Here is an 18,386-nt window from a genome sequence, read left to right as displayed (position 1 = left end):
TTTAAACATTACCCCATCTTATTTGTTCCAATCTTCTCACATTGCCCTTTTTCTCCTCTGCAAGTACAAGTGTAGCAAACTTGTTTGTTACAGTATGCGTTACCCTTATTAGGTCTCTGTTAAGGTCCAAGCCACAGGATTTTGTTCTCGCTCTGTGCTCTCCCTGAAGGCAGTCAGCTTTGAGCCCTACCTTGGTCTTTTGAAGGTTGCCTTCTAGAATGCAGCCAACTAAGCTGGTCCTTGAATTCAGCCCTCTGACACTGTCATGTGTATTACTACTGGCATCTTTATAGATTCACTTCACTAGATACTGTGTACACAACCAGCTCCTCATGCATTTTGCATGGCTATTTGCTCTACTACTCTTTCATGCTAAATCTTCGACTAATTTTCTCACTTACTTGACTTGGATTTGTGGATTCACCCATTTCAGCACAATGTTCATCTTAGGCCAAATTCACATTTTCCTCATTCAACATAAGCCCCTCTTGTCATTATTTTTCGTGTCTCACAACTGACATGGTTGCTGAACAGGTTAAAAGCCTTTCCAGCTATTCCATAGCTGCTTCCATAGCATGGCCATTCCTCATGCCACAATCTCTCTCAGTATTTCAGGAGTATAGGTTTCTGCCTTAGGGTTAGGCAGTTTGTCAGCTTCTTTTTAGCTTGGATCAAAACATGATGGCAGAAGCCCTGAAGCCTTTTACCAAGTCTGTGTGGGAGAGCAAATGGAGCATGCACAACCTGCAATTTCACCCCTTCTGCACGTGTGGCATGCTTTCCTCAGCACTAACCAAATTAGTTTCAAATGTGCTTTTTAAAGTGAGGCATCTGTATTTATGGATTTGTTTCAGCTTCCAGAAGAAGCACATATTTAGTTGAAGAACAACATGCAAATTAAGAACAGGAGTAGGCCATTTGGCCCCACAGGCCTGTACAGCCTTTCAATAAAATTGTGGTTGATCTCATTGTGACCTCCACTCTACTTTCCTGTCTACCCCCACTCTCCCAATAGCCTTTGATTCTGATTCCTTTGTTAATCAAGAATCTATCTTACTCAACCTTAATTCAATGATCCTGCCTTCACTGCTGTCTGCAGGAAACATTGCCACTGACTAGTAATCCTCCGGCAGAAAAGGTTTCTTTTAATCTCTCTCTTAAATGGGAAATCCTTTATTTTTAAATCATGTCCCAGAGTTCTAGTATCTCCCACAAGAGATCTCTAGCTTCTCCCATGAAAGGGAACATCCCCTCAACATGCACCCTGACCAGTCCTTCAGGAACTTGTATGTTTTAATGAGATCACCTCTCATTCCTCAAAAAATTTAATGGATGCAGGGCCAACCATTCCTAATAAATTAAACACCCTCATCCCAGTAATCGGACAAGTGAATCTCATCTGAACTGCTTCTAATGTCATTATATCCTTTTTTAAATAAGGAGACCAAAACTACATTTTCTCCAGCTGTGGTCTCACTGACATCCCTTACAACTGTAACAAATGTTGCCTATTTTTATACTGGATTCTCCTTGAAATAATTGCCACCATTCTTATTTGCCTTCCTAATCATTTGCTGTACCCTTTTGTGATTCATGTCCAGGACATCCAGATCCCAGTGTACCACAGAGTTCTGCAATCTGTCACCATTTAAATCATATATGCTTTTCTATTCTTCCTGGCAAAAGTGTAGTTTTTAAATTTGGGGTCTTTGACAGCACTTTATTTTTGTCTGTGACATAACTGCAATTCTGATCTTTTCAGTGTGGTGATCTGCATTTATTCATATCCTTTGGAAACTAATATTGGTATAAATCAGTGACATTGAAAATTGTGTCATATCTGTTGAAGCTATCCTGATTATTGAGATCTCTTTAAGATCTGTTTGCATTTTATTATGTACCTGTGGCTGATATCAAACTGAATTGAAACTCCACCTTAGCTTCACTGCAGCCCCACTATAGTCTAATGGCAACTTAGCACAGTGAGAAACCAGAATTGTTTTGGCTGCTGTTAGATGTTGGGTATAATTTGAAATCCTATCTTACCTTTTTTCTGTTTTTTTTATTGGATTCTCTGATAGAAGAATTCCTATTGTGCAGCATTTCAGCACAAGATTGATTGACTATAAAATACATCAGGATCTTGATATACTGACAGTACTGGTATGGTATCTAGAGCATTTTCCACATGATTTTCCACACTCAGGTGAATGTAGCTGCTTAGTGATATCATGACTTCATAAAGAAAGAGTAAGAATGTTGTACTCTTGAGCGGATGACCGCATTGCACCTTGTTTTAAGACGCAGTCCTGCCACACCATATGCCAAGTCAAAGCGAGGACATCGAGAGGAGGACCAAGAGGACCTGACCAAGGACATGGATGAACCCTCCCCTGTCCCCAACGTAGAAGAGGTCACACTACCGAAAAGTGGTAATATGTTTTTCTCGTTTCGTGCTTTTAGTCAGTTTGAATTTAACTTGGCCTGCCGATTGTACATAATGCTATGGTCACTTTTGCAATTGGAAGTACATTGAAACATCTCAAAGTTTATCTTATTTGAATTGTCCATAAACTAGCCACCTCCTTTTAAGTCCAGGTTGGATTTAGTTCCAAACACCAAAGCTGTTCAGGCTAATGTTCACCTTGATGCCCTGCCCAACAGCCACCCAGATTGTTTTCAGTTTTGATTTCTGCTCTGCTGTACTGCAGTAACAGAATGAAGGACAGTGAGTTATTTTCAAATGTTAATCAAAGATTTAACATCCCGATCTTTTATCCTGTTCTCTTACTATTGATTGTACTGCGTACTATGGTGTAACTTGTAATTTCAAGTCCTGTGCCAATTTATCAAGTGAACTGCCGAAGAATGTTGCCTTTGAGAGTCCTCAAGTGTCATTAGAGTATTCCATGCATTGATTCCACAACTTTTGGGGCTTTATGAACTGTGTGTGTACTGATACTCTCTGGAAATATTTTCAAGTCACCGGATTTTGTGCTAAGACCAAGATAATCTCTAGGCTGGAGAAATAAGAAATAAATCTAGTGAAAACCAGTTTCAGCAAATAGGTCAAGAGATAGTGTGAAGCTAACCATAGTCAAATTGATATCCCACAGGATAGTTTAGGCATCACTGCATGTGAAAAGGCGACTCAGTAATTTATATCAGGATTTTAGTTTGAAGGCTGGTCATAAATGCTGAATGGAAGGTGGGGAGTGTGACAGTAAAGCTCAGATCTTCTATTTTGCTAAAATATTCACAACAGTGCAAGTAACAAGTATGCAAACAGCCATTAGGCCAAATGGCTTGTCTCTGTGCTGTTCGTTCTCTCTGACTTAGGGGAGGGGCTTGCAGCTATAGACTGGGGAGAAAAAACAACTTCTGCATCACATAGAAGTTTGTTAGGTTCAATTTCAATGGGGAAAATGATCAGTGCAAGCTACTACTATTTTGCTTCTCAGCAGCAAGGATTATTTTACAAAGTTCTATGCACAGCTACAGTTCAACTTGGGGTGTAAACTGTCCTTGGGTATTTGTATCTGGGCAATTGGTTTATTGGATTGTAATGGAGGTCACCAACTTGAGTGTGCGCCTGGATGTTGACATGGTATTCAGCAGTGGACACTCTAGTTTTCACTCAGCAATAATGTCTGGAGTGGGGTTCAGACGTATAATAACTTGTATTCATAACAACTGTGTCTTTACAGTACTTTTAAAAGAGAAAACATCTCATTTGACCTTCTGACAGAAGCAGCAATGCTATTACTGAACCAAACTCTGCTTATGTCAACAAACTGATCTTCATAAATTATACGCCCTTCAAATCTATTTCAATATCATAGTAAAGCAAAATGCTGCAGATGCTGGAAATCCAGAATAGGAATAGAGAGACAAATACTCTGGTTGGGCAGGACCTAGGGAGCAAGAAACAGAGTTAGTGTTTCAGGTCAGTGGCCTTTTGTCAGAACTGAAAGAAGTTGAAAATGTCTCAGTCAGTCATTTGTTAACTGCACATTTACTGTTCAGACTCCATAAATGAGCTGACTGCCCTCAATAAGATATATTTTATTTTCCAATCTGACTAGAGGGTTCTTGGAACTCAGTCCAATATTGCCCTGCAATTGCTGCCCAATTTTATGCAGGTACAGATATTTCACTCAATATTTCATACACAGCGAGGGATGAATCTGATGAAGTCAGGGCGAAGAGTCAACCTTCACCCAGACTGTGGATAGATCAGGCTTGAGAGGCAATCAGGCAGGCAGTGAAAATAATATTCTGGATTAGTGGTGCTGGAAGAGCACAGCAGTTCAGGCAGCATCCAAGGAGACCAACCTCAACATCCAGAGGATGTCTGGATCAAGATGTCTTTAGACAAAGCACATAGTTGAATGGCAAGACTGAATGTCTACGTCTTGATGGCATCAAAATACACAGTAAATGTGTATTTGAATAACTTCACAAACTGTAATGTAAATCTGAGTCATTCCATTTAATTACAGCAAAAGGAACCAATGAAGATTGCTGGAGAAATATTAGAGTAGGTTAGTATAGTAACAATAAAAGGGTGAAGTGGAGAATGATTGACATTTGCCTATCTTTGTGTGCATAAAATGTACTCAGTCAGCTTTAAGAAGTTGCCTGCCAAATGCTTTACATTTGTATTAAATTATGCATATGCAGAACATGCTGGAGTGTAAGTAACCTGCTTTAGAATATTCATTGATTTATTGCCCCATGTTCTCTTGAAGAAGTTGTCATTTAACAAGAAACAGCAACTCAGTGTAGCTCGTGTCACTAACAGTGTTAACTTGCTTCAAGAAGAAATGATGCAAATCATACGGTTAGTTATTGCTGTATAGATACATGTTGCTAAAGCAATCATCAGGACAAACACAAAGTCCATTAGAATGCTGACATCTATTCAGTTTCACAATGAATAATAAGTGCCATCTGTAGCAACTGCAGGGAGACCTCTGGCATGCAGGAGGCAGTCATAATTTGAGTATCTCTTATAATGATGCCAAAACTTTGTAAGATTCACACTCTGTGTTCTGATGACAGAATTGGAGGTGCAATTCAGGCAGCCATGAATGTAGGATACTGAGACATTGCTGCAATGCAATGGTGTGGATTAGAGATCAAGTGGGTGGCTTGGTTATTGCCACCAGTCCCTTTCCATGAGAAACTGGTCAAAGCATGTATGTCTCACAGCTTGTATCAATTTATTCCAGGCAAGTCCATCTGAATCTATAGTGCATAGGGGTAGATAGCCAGCGGAATCTCAAGCAGGTTGTCCTTCCTGCTTACTCCCTCCAATAAAGTGCCCTTTTGAAGCAGAATAAGAGAAAGAGCCTCGGGCACAAGTACATGTAGTACAGAGGCATCTTGTGATAAGCGATACATCTTTGTCATTATTAGCAAAGCTATTCACATTAAGTACCCCATGAAGCCCTGTTCCTCTGTTGGAAGTTGAGGATTTCATGATACAATTAGATGAGCAGGGTGCTTCACTTCAAACTTGGTGAACATTCATCCTAGAAATAATGCAAAAAATACAGTAAAAATACAGAAAATCTGGCCTTTTATCTTATTGCTACCTTTTGAGCCCTGCTGTGCGCAAATCAGCTGTTGCTTTTGCCTGCAAAATAAAAGGTGACTGCTCTTTAAAGTGTTGATTTGATTGTGAAATGATTTAAGCTAAAAGCATGAAATGCACTGGAAAAATCTATCTTTCCTGGGATAGAGGCACAGCATCCACTGAAACTTTGCAGTCATTAATCCTGTGCTTATTTTCATTACATAAAGAGAAGTAAAATAATAAAAATAGCAGTGGGATAAAATGAGCAATAAAGGTTTGTGAGTTCATATTGCTTCCTACTAAGCGGTTTGCACACACCTTATTGGAAGATTGCTTCATTGACAACCTCGTGAGTCCATTTTGATGGTACACCAGGTGCTGCACTCGACTTTCGCTGACTTGTCATCAATCTCCTCCTCCTAGTGCTGCTCTTCATCCATGTTTAGGCAAGTAAGTGTTTTCATGAAAGTGTGCAGAATACCAGTGCCATTCTTCCAGCACTCTTTACAGCATGTTACACATTCTGCTGCAAAATAAACAGTAGAACTATGATCCTCAAGTTCACATGCTTTTTAAAAGAATTTTGTGTGGTGTGGTGTATATCTGGCAGATGAATTTTGAGCGAACTACCACCAAGAATTATAGTCACTTTCATTGTTTGAGCTGTCAACTGCCAAAGCAGATCACGAGCCCAATATTTATTCCTGTTCAAACCACTGGGATGGAAATCAAGCAGGTTCTCCAACAGGCCAGTTGCTACGCCAGAGGTTGGCAATCTACTGTGCCTATTCACTGTTCAGTGATGGTAAAAATTACTCTCCTGTCTCTGGGGGCCAAAGTTTTAACCAGTTATTGTTTCAGAATAATCAGGAAACATGCAGTAGCATTAAACTTTGGACCTTGTTGGCCAGCCATGGAAGATATGCAATGAGCTGAATAATTCTGTGTCAACAATCACACGCCATTTGTACATCAGTAAATGCGCGAAAATAGGCTGCCCTGATTGCCTGCATCACAACAACAACTGCCCTTCAAAAATATTAATTGCATGTCAAACACAGCAGAATGTCATGAAACTGTGAAAGGCGCTATACAAATGCAAGATTTTTTTTCATTTCATAGTGGGATCATTTCCTGATAGCACTAAGATGTACAGGTGCAGTAATGCGGTTGGTATCTCAGTAAAGGAAGCCTGTCTTGTTCAATGGCTACTTTTGCATCCTGGTGTTGAATGTAATATGCCAGCATGTGAAAACAAGATATCTCTTATCTTTTCTTATGGATCACTAAATTGGCGGGTCATTGGGATTCTTTCTGCTCATCCCCAGAAGGATGCTGTGGAAAAAACTTTTGGTGTAATCTTCAATTTATAATTATTGGCAGCATGTTGCTGATTCTTGAAGAATGCACAAATGTTCCGATCATCATCATTGTGAAGCAGAGGCTCCTCACAAAATGAGACACTGTCCCTTTGGTTGATACACAGCCCTGGGTAGCATTGAGTCTTGGTCCTTCCTATCCCTCCTTTCCTTTGTCCGCTTCACCCTGCCTATCATATTGAGACTTGGTGAGTATCACAGTTCAAAACTTGCCTCTTTTCTCCATAATGAATCACAATTTATATGGAAAACTATCTTTAATTTAACTATGTGAGAGTTGGGTATGAAGAAAATGAAGGCTGACTGAATTGCTGATTAAGGAGCCCAAGAAACATTGAGACTACTCCATGAGCAGTAACACATGAGACGACATCACCTTAATGCCGCCTCAGTGTATGTGCTTGATCGAATGACCATGTCTCTTATTCAAACTAGTTTTGGAAGCTTTGTGACTAATGAGCAGCTAGCAGATAGATCACTGTCTGACTTTGTACTTTGCATTGTCATCTTACAGGAAAGGAGCCTGGGGTAAGGTCATTCCACCTTTTTCATTACTGTTTCCTAGCCACTTCTCAGTCAGACTCTGGTTGTATTAATAAATCTACAATCTGAAGTAACCTTTGCATGTGTACTGAATATTGTTGCCCAAACTTTATTGCTTAACATCATAGCAATCCTGGCAGACCATGGTAGTTGTGGTGATAGCTCCTGAGCAAAGAATTCATGATCCTGAATTTGCACTGCTTTGGCACATTGAAATTATGTGGAGCGTGCTTAAAGAAAACGTCATTGCCTATGTTTGAGAATCTTCATTCTGTATGGTTTGCATTGTTTACACACTTTATTTGTGAATGGTTCTTCCAGAACTTGTCAAGCTAGGTTTTAATGTAGTTGTGTGTTGACTTTGCATAATGTTTGGAAAATGAAAAAGGTAAATTAGAGAACCTATTGCAGTATTCTACAGGACTCTTCAACACTATTTTAAATAAACTTATAAAGTCCTTTCCCAAGGTTCATGTTCAATCAGGGAGCATAGTGTGTTATTCACTCTCCACATATTAACCATGTATCACACTGCCAGCCATGATGCAGTTTGCACACTTCACACTGGCATCAAGCTGGTCAATAGCATTTGAATATTGAACCCAAACTTCAATAGTTTTTCCAATTCTGTGCTGGAAGCAATCTTCAGTTTAAATTAAAATGTGGGATTATAATTCAAGCAACATGGTGAAGCGTGACTGCAGTTGCTTCAAGCTTGCAGTGTTCATTTTTGTTTTCTGTGAATATTTGTAGTTGTTGCAGAATAGTTTGCAATGTTTATATCTTAAGATTTTGTCTTTTAGTGAACACGAAGAAAGATTCTGAATCGGCTCCAGTGAAAGGTGGCACTATGACTGATCTCGGTAAAAAAATAATGTATATTCATTTATCTGTTCCCCCATGTCAATCCATCTCCACCCCAATCTATCTATCTATCTACCTATCTTTCACTCCCAATTGATCTAACTGCCTATCCCATTCCACTTCGTTAGCTTTAACTCTACATCTCTGTCAAAATTTTAGCAAAAATGATTGATAGAGCACGAAGTTGCATTCCAGCCCATAATCTCGGCTAAATTTCCAGTGCAGTACTGAGGAAGTACTGCATTGTTTTACATGTCCTGTTTTGGATGAGATGTAAAACTGAGACCTGCTTACATGGTCAGGTGAAATGTTCAAGATCTTTTTGCACTATTTGAGAAGGGTAGAATATTTTTAAGGTGTCTTTATTTCTTATCAAAAGCAGATTATCTGGTCATTTATCTCATCGTTGTTTGTTGGAGCGAGCTGTACACAAATTGATGTAGTCTGCTTGGACTTAAGCAATGGTTTTGATAAGGTCCCATATGAGACCCTGTTCGCAAAGGTAAGACCACATGGGATCCAAGGAAATTTGACTAATTGGATCCACAATTGGCTGAGTAGCAGGAAACAGAGTTTGACGGTCAAGGCGTCTGAATCCAGTGGGGACCAACAGGGTAACTGTTTGTGGATTATATAAATAACTTAGACTTGAATGTAGGAGGTTCGATCAGTAAGTTTGCAGATGATACAAAATTTGATGAAATGGTAAATAATTACAATATTCACTTTGACCCAAGAATTGCTTTCTATAATAAAACTAAGTAGCCATTACCACACTAGAGAAAGAAATCAACAACCCATCTAAAACGTAACTAAAGGTTTAGCTAAGTTTAAGTGACTAAAAATTTTAAATTCATGTGCTACTCTTAATCAGAGTTTTACCTGCACTTCCACATGTCATTTACTGTATGTGTTGCTCCCGATTAGGGAGTCAGGATGCCTACTTGCAGAACGCTTCAGAGATTAGGGCGGCACGGTGACTCAGTAGTTAGCACTGCTGCCTCTCAGCACCAGGGTCCCAGGTTCGATTTCAGCCTTGGGTGACTGTGTGGAGTTTCCTCCGGGTGCTTCAGTTTCCTCCCACAGTCCAAAGATGTGCAGGTTCAGGTAAATTGGCCACGCTAAATTGTCCCATAGTGTTAGGTGCATTCGTCTGAGGGAAATGGGTCTAGGGGGAGGGTTACTATTTGGAAGGTCGGTGTGAACTGGTTGGGCTGAAGGGCCTGTTTCCACACTGTAAGAAATCCAAAAAAAAATAACATCTCCAGGACACCCACATCAACCAATTTCATCACCCTGTGGCCCAAAACTTCAACTCCCCCTCCCACTTCACCAAGGACATGCAGGTCCTGGGCCTCCTCCATCACCAAACTCTAACCACCCGACGCATCTACCTATCGCACTCTCAGCTACCTTCCCCCGCACCCCCCCCAGCTCCACCCCCCCCCCCCCCCCCCCCCCATTTATCTCTCCACCCCTTTGGCTCACAAGCCTCATTCCTGATGAAGGGCTTATGCCCGAAACATCGATTCTCCTGCTCCTCGGATGCTGCCTGACCTGCTGTTCTTTCCAGCACCACACTCTCGACTCTGATTTCCAGCATCTGCAATCCTCACTTTCTCCTACTTTTAATCTGGTCAATCACCGAGGCAAATTGTGAGCAGGGTCAGTCAGCGGTGAAAGCTGTTAAAACCAATCTAATTTCAATGCCTCTGTACCATTTTTTGAAATGTGCAGACAAGAACGGTTTGCACTCTCCCAAGTGTAGTCTCGTGGTCCAATCCTGATATAGGGTCCTGCCTGAAATGTCAGTTCCCCTGCTCTTCTGATGCTACTTAACCTGCTGTGCTTCTTCCAGCCCCACATTTTATCAACCCCCTAGTGTAGTCTAACCAATGAACCAACAGGCAATGCCAAAGTATTTGTTTTGTTACATCAGCAGAGTGCCTGGACACTATCTTAAGGCTCACCTGCGGGTTGTTCACCGACTAATTGAGCTTCATATTTATAGCTTGACATTTGGCGCTAATCCAGGACTGAGGTTGGATACGCACTACAGGAGTTCACTACCATATTGACAGCAATAATACTGACACAGGATACCTAGAAATGTGTCAAATACACCCCTTTGAAATTCTTTGGATTGGGACCATATACAGTTAGCAGCACCAACTGAGATAGACCAAACAGTACTCTGGTTCAATTCAAAACAAAGTTCTTTATCCAAGATCCTTGCCCCTTAAATTCTCCTACATACTCAGAGATACATGTCTCTGGTTACAGTGCACCTCCCGGTATAGCATTTCCATGTTTGCCTGAATCTGGATCATTGCTAGCAATGCCCAAAGTCTAGTCATTGCCAATCATTTACAAGAGACATCTAGGAATATTGATATTTTTGTGTGCCTTGTTTCTGGTTGTCTAACAGGAATCCCTCTGTCCTTAGGTCAGTTTATTCTAGCACTTGATTTGACTTCTCCGTTGCGTGATGGATCATGATTCTCAACAGAGGTTCTAAGAGAAGATATTTCAGAACAGTAATTTTACTTGCCAAAGTGACCACTTGAGTTATACCTGCTCAGCCAATGACCCCCTAGTAAACTTAACCAGTAAAAATTGACCATGTCGTATCCCTGGACCTGTCACTGTGATCAGATGATATTACCCTGCAACAGCTGCTCTCAGCATAGTTGACCGTGCTGTACTGTATCCTTAAGGAATGAAGTCCCAATAATAAGGGAACTGAGTTCAGGGCAAGTTGTCCATGTCATGGCCTGCTTGCCACTACATGGTCTGCTTGTCTTAGGCTCAGTTCCGTTTTGGCTGGACCTCCATGTCAGTCAGTTGCCACTAAAATTGTTAAGGCTGGCTCTGGAACATTGACAGATCATTGTACAGAGAAAACTGATATTTCAATGATCAGACATCACTGTGGTGGTCCACCATTTTGTATATCCACTTTGTAGACCCTGGACTCTAGCTGTACTCATGTGGTATGTAGAAGATGTAGATGATTTAAAATATAGTGGAAATCCCACAAGCCAAGCGAGCTTCACTGTGTAGAATGACTTCACATTCTTCTTTTTGGCTGCTATTCAAGAGAAGCAGGAAAGAAACTTTTTAAAAATTTGGACACTCTCTTCAGAAGACATTTACACTACATACTAGGAAAATAATATTGATCACTGTTTTCTTTTCCAGATGAGCAAGAGGATGATAATCTGGAGACGACTGGCAAGGTAAGCATGCTGAACCTGCATCATATACTTTGTACTCTGTCAGATAGTTTTCTCTTGACTCAGTTCTTTTGCACTTTTAAACGTTTTTTTGAATTGTAAGATTGTATCTTAATGTCATACCATCAATGCCATTTGTCACTGAGTTGGGTTTTGTTGAACTAATGGGGTAAGGTATGGTGGATGATTGACCGCATAAATGCCGGGTCGCTGAAATCATAGAGATGTACAGCTTGGAAACAGACCCTTCGGTCCAACCCGTCCATGCTGACCAGATATCCCAACCCAATCTCGTCCAACTGCCAGCACCCAGACCATATCCCTCCAAACCCTTCCTATTCATATACCCATTCAAATGCCTCTTAAATGTTGCAATTGTACCAGCCTCCACCACTTCCTCTGGCAGCTCATTCCATACACGTACCACCCTCTGTGTGAAAAGGTTGCCCCGTAGGTGTCTTTTATATCTTTCCCCTCTCACCCTAAACCTATGCCCTCTAGTTCTGTACTCCCCGACCTCAGGGAAAAGACTTTGCCTATTTACCCTATCCATACCCCAGATAATTTTGTAAACCTCTTTAAGGTCACCCCTCAGCCTCCGACACTCCAAGGAAAACAGCCATAGCCTGTTCAGCCTCTCCCTGTAGCTCAAATCCTCCAACCCTGGCAAGTTGTTGGAGGGAATCCAATCCTTGTAAATCTTTTCTGAACCCTTTCAAGTTTCACAACATCTTTCCGATAGGAAGGGGACCAGAATTACACGCAATATTCCAACAGTGGCCTTACCAATGTCCTATACAGCCGCAACATGACCTCTCAACTCCTGTACTCAATACTCTGACCAATAAAGGAAAGCATACCAAACACCACCTTCACTATCCTATCTACCTGCGACTCCACTTTCAAGGAGCTATGAACCTTGCACTCCAAGGTCTCTTTGTTCAGCAACACTCCCTAGGACCTTACCATTAAGTGTATAGGCCCTGCTAAGATTTGATTTCCCAAAATGTAGCACCTTGCATTTATCTGAATTAAACTCCATCTGCCTCTGTCTTCTACCTTTGAGCCAGTTCTTTATCCAAATGGCTAGTTCTCCCTGTATTCCGTGAGATCTAATCAGTCTCCCATGGGGAACCTTGTCTAACGCCTTACTGAAGTCCATAGAGATCACATCTACCGCTCTGCCCTCATCAATCCTCTTAGTTACTTCCTCAAAACGCTCAATCAAGTTTGTGAGACATGATTTCCCATGCACAAAGCCATGTTGACTATCCCAAATCAGTCCTTGCCTTTCCAAATACATGTACATCCTGTCCCTCAGGATTCCCTCCAACAACTTGCCCACCACTGAGGTCAGGCTCACCAGTCTATAGTTCCCTGGCTTGTCCTTACCACCCTTCTTAAACAGTGGCACCACGTTTGCCAACCTCCAGTCTTCCAGCACCTCACCTGGGACTATCGATGATACAAATATCTCAGCAAGAGGCCCAGCAATCACTTCTCTAGCTTCCCACAGAGTTCTCGGGTACACCTGATCAGGTCCTGGGGATTTATCCACCTTTACATCCAGCACTTCCTCCTCTGTAATCTGGACATTTTGCAAGATGTCACCATCTATTTCCCTACAGTCTATATCTTCCATATTCTTTTCCACAATAAATACTGATGCAAAAAACTCATTTAGTATCTCCCCCATTTTCTGTGGCTCCACACAAAGGCCTCCTTGCTGATCTTTGAGGGGTCCTATTCTCTCCCTAGTTACCCTTTTGCCCTTAATGTATTTATAAAACCCCTTTGGATTCTCCTTAATTCTGTTTGCCAAAGTTATCTCATGTCCCCTTTTTGTCATCCTGATTTCCCTCTTAAGTATACTCCTACTTCATTTATACTCTTCTAAGGATTCACTCGATTTATCCTGTCTATACCTGACATATGCTTCCTTCTTTTTCTTAACCAAACCCTCAATTTCTTTAGTCATCCAGCATTCCCTATACCTACCAGCCTTCCCTTTCACCCTGACAGGAATATACTTCCTCTGGATTCTCGTTATCTCATTTCTGAAGGCTTCCCATTTTCCAGCTGTCCCTTTACCTGCGAACATCTGCCCCCAATCAGCTTTCGAAAGTTCTTATCTAATACCGTCAAAATTCACGAAAAGCCTAAAATGGCAGAGAAGCAGAGGGCATATTCTTTACATTTTGGATGTGGTTTGTTTTTATTGTGCACTTCCCAAGTTCAGAGAGCCAGACCTATCCCAGCTAATGTGTACTCCCTCTGTCAGGGATACACATTACAAAACCAGAAGGCCAACCATGATCAGTTGTGGTAAGTGGACCATTTCAGCAGCTCAGACTTTTTCCTTTTCCTGGTCTTGCCCCAATGAAGACTCCACCTCTGGCAGGGTAAGAACTAGGATGCTTCATTTTCTGTTCCATGGACAGATCGCCGTTGTGGACAACTTTTCCATAAATATGTTAAACCGTACAGGCATTCAGACGATGCTATCTGTCTACATCAGCACATATTCCCCTAACTGATGATTTGCTGCAGTGTAAATTGTTGGAAAGTTTTTTTTTAATATTCACTCAAGGGATGTGGGCATTGCTGGCTGGGCATCATTTATTGCCTATCCCAAGTTGTCCTTGAGGAGGTCGTGGTGAGCTGCCTTCTTGAGTTCTTGCAGTCCACATGCTGTAGGTTGACCCACAATGCCTTTAGGGAGTGAATTCCAGAATTTTGACCCAGCGACGCTGAAGGAACGACAATATATTTCCAAATCGGGATGGTGAGTGGCTTGGAGGGGAACTTGTCGGTGAGGATTTTTCTTTTCCCCCATTTCTAACTCTCATGGATTGAAATTGATGGTGGAAGCCAAACTTCTGTCTGTCTCTTTCTCTGTCTCTCTCTCTCTCTCTTTCTCTCGTCTGTCTGTCTGTCTGTCTGTGTCTCTCTCTCTCTCTCTCTCTCTCTCTCTCTCTCTCTCTCTCTCTCTCTCTCTCTCTCTCTCTCTCTCTCTCTCTCTCTTCCCCTCTCTCTCTCTCTCTCTTCCCCTCTCTCTTCCCCTCTCTCTTCCCCTCTCTCTTCCCCCCTTTCCCCCCCCCCCCCGTTTTATTTCTGTTGCCCTTTCCTTGTCTTTTGCCTCGAACTCAAGCTGCTCATTTTCATTTGAATTTTAGCCATCTCTAAAGATTATAATGGCATTTCCAGCAAATGTAAATGCTGAGCTATTGCTGTAATTATCTCTCCTTTCCTTCCGGAGGAGGCAGCTCCAACCCCAGCTTGTCTGCTAATTCCAGCAGCTTGGACTTAATCACCTTGTGTAAAAACCCCAAGGTCATTTCTTCCATCCCCAGAAAACTCTTGGTGACTGAAAGAGCTATTGCTTTCCCAAGCATTGTTTAAGCCAACCGAATTCAACACCTGGAACAAAACACACTAACACTAATCACTCTCTGCCTTTGTGTCCAGCAACCCTAATCTGAATTTGGAATAATAGAACAAATCCCGCTAAGAACTCCAATCTGTTATGGATCAGGCTAGACCCCTGAAAACATTTCGAGAAAGTAGCCCGGACCCTAACTTTGCTACTTGTTTTAAGTAGGTGTAACGCAGATATTCCAGGAGTGATGCAACTGGCCCAACCACTTAGTTTTTTTTAATAAAACAATTTATTTGCACAATTACCGAATGAAACACAAACAATAGAGAACAGAATGTAGAATAACTTAACCATTCTGAAAACCCAACAAATTATACCGACTTAATGATGCTGTTCCAAATACTTGCAATAATCCCCATAAACACCCCTTCGCAAAAACAAAGGAAAAATCCCACGCAGGTTCTGACAAGGGAGATGTCAGAGAGAGAGGAAAGATTAGCAAAGACCTGCTTTTTTGAGTGCAGCAGCTTCACAACTGACTAGCAGCTCTGAGCAGCCAGACTGCTAAAACCAAACCAAACCCAGACCAGAGTAAAGCTGAGATTGGAGAACTGGCCACTCCTCTTTCATTGTGCAAGGGTTTTTTTTAAACCTGAAAGCTTTTTTTCCTGAGGCAGTATGTGTTAGCTATAATCAAATTGACCTGAAAACTGATCCAAGCCACACCTCTTAGCAATTCTGTGTTTATTATCCTTCTGAAAAAAAAGCTAGATGATGACATAACCTTGTTAAAGGAGCAGCAGTATCATACTTGCCACTTGTCAGCCCATGCCTGGATGTTTTCCAGATCTTGTTACATTTGAATATAAACTGCTTCAGTATCTGAAGAGTCTCAAATAATGCTGAACATTGTGCAATCACCAGTGAACGTCCCCACTTCGGACCTCATGATGGAGGGAAGGTTGTTCATGAAGCAGTTGAAGATGGTTGTGCTTAAGATACTACCCAGAGTAACTCACATAGAGATGTCCTGGAGCTGAGATGACTGACTTCCCACAACCACAACCATCTTCCTATGTGCCACTTATGACTCGAACTAGCGGAGTGTTTGCCCCCAGATGACACCCATTAGTTTTGTTAGGGCTCCTTAACACCACATTCAGTCGAATGCAGCCTTGATGTCAAGAGCAATCACTCTTCCCTCCCCTCTGGAATTCAGCTCTTGTTCATGTTTGAACCAAGGCTGTAATGAGATCAGGAGCTGAGTGGCCCTGGTGGAACCCAAACTGGGTGTTGCTGAGCAGGTGCTGCTTGATAGCACTGTTGGTGACACCTTCCATCACTTTACTGATGATCGAGAGTAGACTGGAGCAGTAATTGGCCGGGTTGGATTTGTCCTGCTTTTTGTGCACAGGACATACCTGAGCAATTTTCCACATTGTCAGGTGTTGTAACTATACTGGAACAGCTTGGCTAGGGGAGCGGCAAGTTCTTGAGCAGAAATCTTCAGTACTATTACAGGACTGTTGTCAGGGCCCATAGCCTTTGCAGTATCCAGTGCCTCCAGCTGTTTTTTGATATTAAATGGAGTAAATCAAATTGGCTGAAGACTGGCATATGTGATGCTCGGGACTGCTTGAGGAGGCTGAGATGGATTTCCACTTCACACTTCTGGCTGAAGATTGCTGCGAATGCTTAAGCCTTATCCTTTGCAGTGATATGTTAGGCTCTTCCATCATTGAGGATGGGGGATATTTATGGAGTTGCCTCCTCCCCTGAATTGTTTAATTATTCACCACCATTCATGACTGGAAGTGGCAGGCCTGACATCAGAGCTTAGATATGATCTATTGGTTGTGGAATCACTGAGTTCTTTCTGTCATTTGCTGCTTTTGTTGTGCGGCATTGTATTCGGTAGGTTTGCCAGGTTGACACCTCATTTTTAGGTATTCCTGATACTATTTCTAGCATGTTTTCCTGCACTGTCCACTGAACCAGGATTGATCCCCTGGCTTGATGGTAATGGTTGAGTGGGGTATATGCCGGGCCATGAGATTGCAGATTGGGTTGGTGTACAATTCTGCTGCTGTTGATGACCCACAGTCCGTCATGGATGCCCAGTCTTGAGTTGCTCAGTCTCTTTGAAGTCTGTTCAATTTAGTGGAGATGTCGGTGCTGGACACGACATCAGTTTATAGTCCAAAAAGTGTACTTCAAATCATGAGCTTTCAGAGCACTGCCTCTTTGTCAGGCAAAATGAAGAGAAGCGTTTAGCCACAGAATTTCTAATCGGCGAGATCAAAAGATCATACAAATAGCATGAGTGGAGTTTAGCAGGCCAAGTAATAGATCTCTGCAGGTCGTCAAGAGTGTCAGATGATGTGAATGAAGTGTCAACAGCTGAATAGCAGGTGAAGGGATGACCTAAAATTATTAATTAACCCCTTCCCCGGCGACTTTTTTTGGAGAAAACGTTTCATTTTCAGACGAGTTTTTTTTATTGCTTTTTTATAGTATTTTTAATGCTGATTATGGAAATAACTTATCAGACGAGCTTGCACTCTCATCTGATGTATCCAAGCTTCTAATAGAAGGTACATACTCATTGTCATCTTCTGATCTCGACATCTGGGCATAATTTCTAAAAAAAAAAATCAGAAAAAACAAATGACCGTGTGTGCCCAAAAGCGGTGCGTCAACACTTCTTGCATTGCCTGAGGCGGAAGAGACACAGCTACCAGACATATGAGTCACCGAGTATACTCGTTTCTAGCTGAGAAGGGCCCAGAAATGCCGAGAATTGACGTATAAACTCGTCTGTAGCTGTTTTTGAAATTACATGTTTTGGACGAGTTTACTCGTCACACTCTGAAAAAGACAAATTTGGTGAAGACGAGTTAACTCGTCTTTGCCGGGTAAGGGGTTAAGGCAGAGAGATAAATATTAAAAAATAAGGTCGTGCTGGAGACAAATCAAATCACTGGAATACCATGATAGGTATAAGAATCGCGTGGCGAGGATCTAACCAAAGTAACAAGTAATCAAAAACTGTACAAAGCTAAAGAGACCATAACAACTGCCCCACTACCAAAATGGACCCCATTGGTCTCTCAGCAGACATCGAGGAATTCATCAGGTGAATGAGGCTCCAGCAATTCTTCCACCTACCCCAAGATGTTGGCAGCAAGCCAAATGAGACAACCAACGAACCGAAACAGTGCAGTGACAAAAGAACAAAGAGTTCTTGGGAAGGCTGCAGCCTTAGACTCAACATGGAGTACCCTTTGTTGTCCAGTACTTCCCCAGAACTGACAAACTACGCCATGTTCTTCGCAGCCTTCAACATGTCATCGATGACAACTAATGTCTCACCAAGGTCATCCCTATGCCTCCACTTCTCACCT

The 18,386-nt window shown here is 41.8% G+C and overlaps 1 protein-coding gene across 8 annotated transcripts in view; it reads left to right on the top strand.

Moving 5' to 3' along the window:
• LOC140471202 (SWI/SNF complex subunit SMARCC2-like) overlaps window positions 1-18,386 on the top strand; it is a 170,231-nt gene that overhangs the window by 85,598 nt on the left and 66,247 nt on the right. For 6 of the 8 annotated variants that reach the window (XM_072567114.1, XM_072567112.1, XM_072567109.1 and 3 more), the window contains 3 exons: window positions 2,302-2,432; window positions 8,307-8,366; window positions 11,569-11,606. In XM_072567114.1, the coding sequence (XP_072423215.1) occupies window positions 2,302-2,432; window positions 8,307-8,366; window positions 11,569-11,606 (229 nt within the window). The remainder of the gene's footprint in view (window positions 1-2,301; window positions 2,433-8,306; window positions 8,367-11,568; window positions 11,607-18,386) is intronic. The other 2 variants (XM_072567113.1, XM_072567110.1) reach the window with 1 other exon arrangement.

Source organism: Chiloscyllium punctatum, chromosome X (genome assembly GCF_047496795.1).
Source record: "Chiloscyllium punctatum isolate Juve2018m chromosome X, sChiPun1.3, whole genome shotgun sequence".
Taxonomy (NCBI): Eukaryota; Metazoa; Chordata; class Chondrichthyes; order Orectolobiformes; family Hemiscylliidae; genus Chiloscyllium; species Chiloscyllium punctatum.
This window is presented reverse-complemented; position numbering and strand designations above follow the sequence as displayed.